General features: G+C 36.8%; 1 protein-coding gene across 1 annotated transcript; it reads right to left on the bottom strand.

Annotated features, from left to right (window-relative positions):
* Positions 1–411: 411 nt before the first annotated feature.
* SFRP4 (secreted frizzled related protein 4) lies at positions 412–10,471 on the bottom strand. The gene is made up of 6 exons (XM_016199157.2): positions 10,012–10,471; positions 8,617–8,697; positions 8,456–8,521; positions 6,109–6,307; positions 2,520–2,583; positions 412–597 (listed from the first exon to the last, which is right to left on the bottom strand). The coding sequence occupies exons 1-6, from the start codon at positions 10,454–10,456 to the stop codon at positions 412–414; spliced, it is 1,041 nt and encodes a 346-aa protein (XP_016054643.1). The 5' UTR covers positions 10,457–10,471.

Below are 10,471 nucleotides of genomic sequence, written 5' to 3'. Positions count from 1 at the left end.
CTAAGATTCTAACAACAGAAGTCAAACTGAAATAATTAGGTGCTGTATTGCAATATGGCATTTATTTTACAATGCACACACTAGGTCAAATTGAAAGAACAAAAGCATATTTCCCTATCTGGAGCTCTCATAGAGTATGCACACAGGCTACTCTGAACATGAAACAGTTTTTGACCAGTTTTTTTTGGACCAGCTTTCATATACCTTCCATACCAACGGGCATACCTACCACTATGCTTGCAGTGGCTTAAAAAGAAAAATTGAAGCATATCATTAAGAAAAATGCTGCAAAATGTGTCTATGAAGAGTACTGTAGTTGTTGAGACAAGGGGTGTGTCGCCTTCCACAGGCTGTTTGGGCAATGCCTGGCCCCATCCTGAGAGGAAGTCTCCGTTTTGAAAAGCAGTTAGCTCATACTCTTTTTGAGTTTGTTCTCTTTGGAGCACTCCTTGCTTTCATGTTCTTCTTGGGGATGGCTGGTTTGGGAGCAGGTGACTTTCCCTTTGGTTTTGGAGGATTACTACGACTGGTGCGCCCAGCTGTTCGCTTCTTATCCTGCATTGTTCTCTGCTGTTCCTGCAGCCTCTCTTCCCACTGCTGGAAGGCAATTTGTAAACATGACTGTCAAATAATCTCACCCCTTTATGCTATTAAACTAATATCAGAACTAATGAAATGTTTTCTACTGTTATGTAGTAATCATGACAATAGTTATAATGATTACCCCCCATTGTTGAGCACTTAGCATGCACCAGAGACTTGGGAAAGTCCTGAATATATGATGAAGTTCTGACATGCATTTATTTCATTGAAATTCACAACAGCCCTTTTAGGTGGGCACCATTGTCATGACCAGGAACAAGCACACCAAGGTTACGTGCAGAAGGCCACACAACTGATAAGTATCAAAGCTGGAATTCAAATTCACCAGTCTGACTCCAGAGCCCAAGGCCCTAAGTTATGCAACTTTTCCCATTGGCCTTCTAATGCAATATTCCTACACAGCAAAGTCTTCTAAAAAGGGTTGACATGGTTAAAAGCAGAAATTTATCCAGCCTCACCGAAAATCACGGGCCTCTTTCTATACTTAAGGATTCACTTAATAATCTTACATCCAATAGAAGACAGAAGCACCACCTACATCTAGTAATCCACTCGTGTTAGCTATCCAGAACTGATGGGAAATGCATCATTCTGGATAGTCAAGTTTCCTTCACAGAAAAGGACTTACTATTTATAACATAAATACTATTTATTTAAACAGGTGCATATAAGAAAAAAAATTGAAAAGTGGTTCCACTTAAATAGATATTGCTTTTTATTATAATACACATGCCCCTACTTTGTTAGAGTTTGAGCACCACCATACAGCATACATTCTCCTAGGCACAAGAAATACAATTAAATAAAAAACACTGTCCTCACCCTCCTAAGGTGTCCTAAAATAATAAACTTTTTGCTGTATGTTACTATTGTATGGTGATTTTAAAAAAATACTTACTGAAGTATATTGTAATATTTGTTGCAAAAGTAAATGGTCCCAACAGCTGATTCTTGAAAGCTTTCTTTCCCTTTAGGTCCTTGTGGTAGACTTACCTTCTACATTGGTGCTGCTAATCTACTGCAGTCTTGGAAACCAGATAACTAATTCTACCAGAATTTTCTGTCTAGTAAGACTAAGGCGTACTCCTGAGTAACTCATGATATTTCGCTCAGATATAACAGTAGTATTTGGTTCTTTTATTCAGAAATGCACTGAATAGGAGAGACTGTGTTACATAAGTCAGTATTAATATACACTCTCCCCTTAACCAAGTGTTTTATTCATGCAAAAAAAAAAAAAAAAAGAGAGAAAGAAATCATAAGCAGTAGCAATGCCTTTGTGAACCTTAAAACACAAATTCTCCTGAATATATCTTAACATATTTTCAGGAGAGGAGATACTTTAAAATTTTCAAACCAAGGAGGTTATTTCTTTAGTTCTAGTATGACTTTACATGTCTGGGGAAAAAATTATTCTAACTCCTCTAATTGAATTACCAATATTTCTATGATATTACCATTAAAATCATGGATAGTACAAAATACAAAATAATTACTTTTGTATATGAGTTACTTTGACAAAAGTCTTAAAATTATTTTAAGTACAGGAAAAAAGATTATGCTTTGTACTGTGACAGGATGAGTTTTAGAACTAGGTATTCACACCCCTACATGTATATGTCTGTTTTAATCCCTCTGGATATAAATTCTGTTCAAGTACCTGACTGCTAAAACAATTACATGTAATACAATAAAGAAACCAAAAACCTAATTTAATCTGGAAATAACCAGTAAGTCAGTATTGAATACAACCAATTTGTCTTTGAAGTTGAAGAGAGATTTATGATAAAAATTCCAAGTGAAAATAGCTATACTCATATCTACCTATCCAAAAGAATTGGAAGAATTTCCAAAGTCTACAGAATTTCTTTACATGCACTTAAATCCATATTCCTACTATTGTTCATTATACTTACTATGGATCTTTTATTAAGCTGGTCTCTCCATTTTTCAACTAAACAATTTTCAAGAAGCATCATCCTGAAAAAGAAAAATTTATCTTCATAAGCAATTTCTGATTATGAAAGTAAAAAGTTTTAAAATACCAAAAATTAAAAAACAAAACAAAATTCTTCAATAACCTCACAATACACCATTTATATTTTGTTGATATATCCTTTCATTCTTCCTTGTACATATATATATTTTATATCATACTGTGTATTTAGATCATATTGTACACCTTCTCATTGTATTATACAAGTTGGGGCAAAGTAGGTTTACAACGGTTTATATGGAAAATAATACAATAATTAATAAATAATTTACAGTTATAAACTCTGTTTTGTGTACTCACAACTGTAAACCTACTTTTGCCCACTGTGTATGTGTTTTCTGACATAATTAGAATTCAAAAATATAACTTTAATAACCAAATAATATTACAACTATGAGTATCTATAATATATTATATATATATACATATACATACATATATATATATATATATATATATATATATATATGTTTTCAATGCATAGTCCCAAATTGTTTTCAAAATGATTGAATTTTCATTCAATTCACTAACATTAAGACTAGGTAAATATTGAATCTTGCTTTTATTTGGATTGGAGAATTAAGGAAATAACTTTCTTTAATGTTTTATTTATTCTTTTAATTTCTTCTGGATATTGTCTCTATAGATTTATGTGCACATTGCCCAGCCAGCGTGGCTCAATGACTGATTTAGGCGATCGGGGTTCAATTCCCGATTAGGGCACATGCCCAGGCTGCGGGCTCAATCCCTAGTCAGGGGTGTGCAGGAGGCAGCCGACCAATGACTCTCACTCATCATTGATGTTTCTCTCTCTCTATCTCTCTCTCCCTCTCCCTTCCTCTTTCTGAAATCAATAAAAACGTATTTAAAAAATTATAGATTTATGTACACATATATCTATGTTGCAGGCTTAATGTTTTAAATATTAATTTACATGAACTCTTTAGAGAGTAAAGTTGCTATTCCTTTGCCATACCTGTTGTATTTCCATAGTTTTTATTTGCCTTTTTATTTTTATTTGTGATTTATATATACAGGCTAGTATGTGGTCAAACACGTGTAGTGACATTTTCCCTTGTAATTTCTTACATTACTTATGTTTACAAAGTATTTTGCCATTCAGATCTCGTACATTTATTTACCTAATTTTATCCTCTTTAAGGTTTTAAAATACACTGCTGGTGGGAATGCGGACTGGCACAGCCATTATGGAAAACAGGATGGCGGTTCCTCAAAAAATTAAAAATGTAACCGCGATTTGACCCAGTGATTCCACTCTTAGGAATATATCCTAAGAATCCTGAAACACTAATCAGAAACAATCTATGCACCCCTATGTTCATAGCAGCACAGTTTACAATAGTTAAGATCTGGGAACAGCCCAAGTGCACATCAGTAAGTCAGTAGATAAAAAAGCTGTGGGACATTTACACCATGGAATACTACGCAGCTGTAAAAATGAAAGATCTCTTACCCTTTGGGACAACATGGAGGGACCTGGAGAGTATCATGCTAAGTGAAATAAGCCAGTCAGAGAAAGACAAGTATCACATGATCTCACTTATATGTGGAATCTAATGAACAAAATAAACTGATGAACAAAATAGATCCTGAGACATGGAAGCATGGAACAGACTGAGGGATCTCAGTGGGAAGGGAGGGTGAAGAGAGACTAACTGAAGAACTTATATGCATATATGCATTACCCATGGGTATAGACAATAGTGAGGTGAAGACCTGGGGAGGGAGTAGGAGCTGGGTATAGTTGGTCAATGTGGGGAAAAAGGGACATCTATAATACTTTAAACAACAAAGATGAATTTTAAAAATTTATCTTTTATCCATTTGAAATATACTTTAGAGTATAAAGTAAAAATATGTAGTATTTTTTCCAAATAAAAATATTTGCCACTTTCAACTAAATAATATTTTTATTTCCTATTGATTTGCCATATTTCTTACATAATATGTTTTCTTATGCACTGGAATCTATTTCAAAACTCTTTCTTCTGCTTTATTTATCTTTATACCAATTCTTGTACATATTATTTTAACAAATGTAACATTATACCACTTTGAATGTCTCATTGAGCAGATTTCCTCTCATCCCTCTTATTTTCAAAATAATATGCCTTTACTAGTTTATTCTTCCAAAATGATCATTTGCATCATTTGTGAATACATAAAGTCCAATCATCACAAAATTTTTACTGGGATTTTGATCAGAATTGCATTAAATTTACAAACTAACTTGGGAAAGATGATGTGAAAATGCTTATTTAATTCATTTATAATCCATTCACCTGTCTAAATAGAATCTAATGGCTAGCAACATGGTAAATCTCCAGAGCTGTGCTTAGTACTGTAGTAGATACAAACACCATGCAAGAAATAAGCTCTGAAATATTCATTCAACATTCATTCATTCATTCATTCATTCATTCATTCATTCATTCATTCAGCTTCTTTAGAGAGACAAGATAAAAGTAAAACAGCCTTAAAACCAAGTACACAAAGTGCTATATGTGGTTTGAGGAAGATGCCCAAGTACTGATAGAGTACAGATAAGATAGTTTTCAAGTGAGGTAAATTTCAGATTTTTGTTTTCCAGAAATAGAGTCTTGAGCTATATCTAGAAGAAGCAAACAGGTAAGCATTAATGACAGAGAATCAAGGAGAAGACTTGTTATGTAAAAATGAATAATTTTGCTGGAGAAGTATATTGCAGCAAGTTTCAGGCTCATCCTGGAATGTTTGATTTTTGTGTTATAAGAAATATATTGATATATAAAAAAGGTGTTGAGGAAAGAGATGTGGGAGACACACTTTCAGCTGGAGATATGAGTATATATGTGTGTGTGTATGTGTGTGTAAAAATTATAAACTAAGTGTATGTAAGGGAAAAGTGTGGAACTGTATCTCAAATGGCCATCTTTACTTGATATGTAAGTTATTAAAGAGACCTTAAATATTCATTGAGCCAGTGTTGCTCAGTGGTTGAGCATCAACCCATGAACCAGGAGGTTACCGTTCTGTTCCTGGTCAGGGCACATGCCAGAGTTGTGGGCTTGATCCCCAGTAGGGGGCATGCAGGAGGCAGCTGATCAATGATTCACTTCATCATTGATGTTTCTATCTCTCTCTCCCTTTCCCCTCCTCTCTAAAATCAATAAAAACATATTTTTTTAAAAAATTCAGTATTTGCCCCAGTAAGATTGATTTGAATGATTTGAAATGAATTGGTTTTACTCAAGGTAATTTATCTGCCTATACATTTTTAAATCATCTGATAAATTCTGAAATTTATTTTTAAATATTCTATTGAAATACTTATATTTCTATTTTTTTAATTCTATGAAGAATTAATTGATACTTATGATATTCCAAGAAAGGCATCTATTAAAATTGCTTTTTAAAAAAGCTGGTGCCATATTTTTTAACCATGACTACTAAATGAGACTGATGTTTTCGTAAGCCATGTGCAGTTTCTTCTACCCCTCTGTGCCTACCGTGAGCGCCATTCATAACACATGATGAGAACGTCTTGATGGGGCAGGATGTGAGGACACTGGCAGGAAGCATTCGTAATGAGTGGGACTTGAGTTCGAGGGATCGGTGATGAGGACTTGAAGATCTCTTTCACATCCACCACTGTTGTTACTTCATTACAGCCACTCCTCTGTACAGCTTTTATTTTGGCATGGATGACTGCAATTTAAAAATTGATTTAAGTGTTGTTGAAGTCTTTGGAGAAAAATAGGGATGCTGTATTCATGCCAATTCCTGAACCTCTTTTAAAGAATTACTCCTGTAATTATGGTCATGTCCAAGTTGCCCAAATGCAGACAAAAAGCCCACAATCACATGCTAAATATAAGGCCGCCCATATTGTCAACATTGTCTTAAAAGACCTGAATCATGCTTCAAGATGTAAAAGTAAATTAACAAGCAGGCTTAGTCTGGGTTCTGCCTTTGGGTCAGTGACTAGGTAGGGTTTGATTAGAGAGCGCCATAGATCCTTCTCAGCTCTAAAATTCTATAATTCTAAAATTAGGTGGTTTTTTTGTTTTGTTTTGTTTTGTTTTTGTTGCTAAAAACATATCAGGAAATTTAGTTACAGAGACTGTCAATAAAAATTTCATAGAAACAAATATTTGTTTATACTCTGCCTTGTGATGATTTGAAGTGGGTATCATATATTCTCAGAATCAGAAACCACCTTAAAGTTTGTATGCTTCAGTTATCCATCTGAGGCTTCAACTTCCTCTGTTCCAGAAGTCATTAGAGTCATAACATTTTAGACTGCGAGGAGTCTCTGAAGATCACTGTTCTCAATCCTTTAATTTCCCACACTATCAATGCACAGTCTGTGGTGAATAGAGGTAGAACTATTATTACAGATGGTTGTTTATGTTACTGTGCCTGATCACACTTTAAATTCTGGCTCTTTTGATCGCTTGCTATTAGTGCCTGCCATACAGTTGTAATCAGCCTAGTATGGATCTGTTTTGGAAGCTGGTTTATAAAGAAGCCAAAAGATTTAAATAGAAATGGTTTCATCATCAAAGTAGTTATGAGGCCATGACACCCAGAGAACAGTGTGAAAGTAAAACTCAGATGACAGACTAAGTAGCTCAGATTAAGACAACATATCTACATAGAATGGGTTTTAAAAACGCAACAAAAACCTACTAGAAAAGAAAGTGTATTTTTTGTTATTGTTTCAATTACCCACATTAGTTATATAACAAATCTGGCAACCTAAAAAAAATAAATTATTTTTTCAGACTTTTATATTGCCATGATCATCTTACTTTCATATGTGTATATAATATAAAGATTATCATGAAATAAAATATCAGTTTGAATACAGAAAACTAAGTTAGCAAATAAAATGAACATTTTTTCCTAAAAGTTTTTGTTATTTCAGCAGAAATAATTTAAGAAATTCAAAGAAACATAAAATAACTCTAGTAGATATTTTAAAAATAATATTTTTAATTAAATTTACTTTCAAGTGATGATAGCAGAATTAAATTGACTTAAAACATTCAAAATAGAATGAATGACTTATTCTTTGAAGAAAGTGCTGTTTTTTTCAAATGAGAAGAGGGCATTTAAGGTATGTCAATAATTATAGCCATAGGGTCCTGTGATTAACATATTCCTACAGCTTCTTTAAGATGTTAAATATTCATAATTATTTATAAGTAAAAAGATACATGGGCAGATCTTAATTCTGGGCTTATGGGTTTCAGATAACCAAATCATGAATCACTCACTCGTCCTTCTTACAGCAATGAAATCTTATGAAAAGAACAAGTGAGGTGTGCTGTTCTGGCTGAGCAGGACCTCTCACCAAGACAAATAGGATCATGATGTCAAACTGAGTCACATCACTGTTTTCACCTGAGTAATTTACTTTGTATTTACTTGATTTACACAGAAAAGCAAGAAGTTTTACAGTTGTTATTATGCCATTTGAAACCTACACAGTTAACTAGAAAAATCACCAAAACGCTTCTCCTTTTTTTTTTAATCCTCACCTGAGGATATTTTTTCCATTGCTTTTGAGAGAGAGTAGGAGGGGGAGAGAGAGAGAAACATTGATGTGAGAGAGACACATTGATTGGTTGCCTCCCGCACTTGCCCTGACTGGAGCCGAGAATCAAGCCTGCAACTGAGATATGTGCCCTTGGCCAGAATGAAACCCTGGACCCTTCAGTCCACAGGCCGATGCTCTAACCACTGAGTAAAACTTGCTGGGGTACCAATCTCATCTTTACTTTATGACTAGTAGACCTGGCTTTAGAATGTGCCAAGTTCCAAAGTTAATGGTCTCACTAGATGACTTACCATAACTGTAATTTTTGCTCAGATATGTTGCCAGAGTTGGTTTCACTTTTTTACACTTGCACCGGTCTAAAGAAGAGAAGAGAGAGACAAACTGTTGGAAAAAGACTCAGAGAAGTCATTCTGGGGAGAAAAAAACTGAGCCTTGAGGGCAAAGAACTCACCCGGGCTTAGGTGTTTACAGTCGACATCAAGAGGCCTTTCCTGTACCATCATGTCTGGTGTGATATCTATCCACTTAGCATCTGAAACACACACAGGGTCACATGGGTGTGGTCAGTGATTTGGCCTGTTCACCCAGCTGGAATAAGGAACCATCTGGAGACATAAACTAATACAGCATCACAAAAAACAAAAAACAAACAAACAAAAAAACCACCAAAAAGCTAAATAGTGAAAATGGCATGCAATTGTCGACTACTTCTTTCACATAGACATCCCTGGGTTTAGGAAAGACTTTCAGGTGAAACTGCTTATCCATCACAAATTGATGTGAACACACATCCATTTAACCTTTCTGATAGTCACAGCCAGCCTGGACAAATCAAGCCATTCCTTTTCAAATCCATTTTAAAATGCTGATCTTACTAGTTGCCAGCTTCCACTAATAAAAATAACCAGAGTATTTCCAAATCTCCACATTACATTTTGCAGTACAGAAACAGTCCACTGCTACACAATCCAAAACAAGCATAACCCTCTATCATTTGTATAATTTAAGAAGAAATAGTTTTTTTCTAAAACTGAATTAGAGAGGAGTTTCCATTTCCCCCTTCACTTTACTTCTCTTCCTTCATGCTTTGGTTAATGCTCTGAGGTATGCATAACTTCAGACACTACACCATAATCTCTTTAAGTGTGCAGCAGTCTGGGTCAGGGATAAAAGAATGCAAAAATATTCCTAGGCTTCATTTCAACAAGTGGATTTAAACTTGCTCCTTCTTCCTAGAGAAACAACAAAATGACCAAAAACAAAGGAAGGAAGTAGAAAATGAGATCCAGTTAACTAAGATGCCACAGATGTTGGCTCCTGGTTAAAGACCATGAAACAGACATCACGGTGACTAAGTTTGCAAGCTGCGCTCCTGATAGGGCGTGATAACGGAACATGATTTTTCAGAAACAGCTTTCAAGAGCTAACATCAAATGGAGAATCCTGGTGGGATTACTTTAAAGATTAAATGATACCTGTAAGGTGCTTAACGCTGGCTCAGACCCACCGTAAGACCCATGTACCTTTTTACTGCTGCTACTATGACTATTCTGTTATTACTGTGAAGGAAGCCACCCCCAACGGCTCTTTGTAAGCAAAATCTTTCCCCCGCCCCCTTAATGTGACATGGCGTTCTTCATCTCCTGAAATTCCTGTAGAAAAATCAGGCTCTTCTAGAAGTCACGTCACCAGCACTTCCCGCAGAAGTGGGGTTCGGGGTGGCGGTGGGGTGGGGTGGGAGCTGGCCGACCCCTGGGGCAGCGGTAGGTGTGGCAGCAAGGCTCTCACTCGGCAGCGACAGCCAAGGGTGGCTCCTCACCCCCCTCAGTCCTCCCCCGGGCCTCACCCTCTGGGAGGTCAGTGACGATGGCTTCGGGCGAGATACACACGCCTCGGTCGTAGACGGGCAGGTCGTCGCAGGCCAGGCTCTCGGGCCAGCTGTGGTTGTACATCTTCATGAGGGGCTCGCAGTCGTCGCGCGCGCGCTGGCACACCGACTTACAGGGCTTGATGGGGTCGTGCAGGAACTCCAGGGTGCAGATGGGCGCGTACATGGCGCAGAGGAAGAAGCGCAGCACGGCGCTACAGTTCACGTCCACCAGCTCTTCGTACTGTTCGATAGCCAGGATGGCGTTCTCCTGCGTGCTGTGATGCAGGTGGTTGGGCATCCGCGTGATGTTCCAGGGCATGTGCCCACACATGGGGATGCGCACCGCCTCGCAAGGGGCGCCGCGGACACCCAGCGCCAGGCGCAGCCAGAGGCACAGCGCCGCCAGGCTGGAGAGGAGCATGGTACTGGGTCCTCC

This window comes from Miniopterus natalensis, chromosome 10 (genome assembly GCF_054644295.1).
Source record: "Miniopterus natalensis isolate mMinNat1 chromosome 10, mMinNat1.hap1, whole genome shotgun sequence".
NCBI lineage: Eukaryota > Metazoa > Chordata > Mammalia > Chiroptera > Miniopteridae > Miniopterus > Miniopterus natalensis.
The sequence above is the reverse complement of the archived record's forward strand: the minus strand, read 5'-3'. Positions and strand labels throughout refer to the sequence as shown.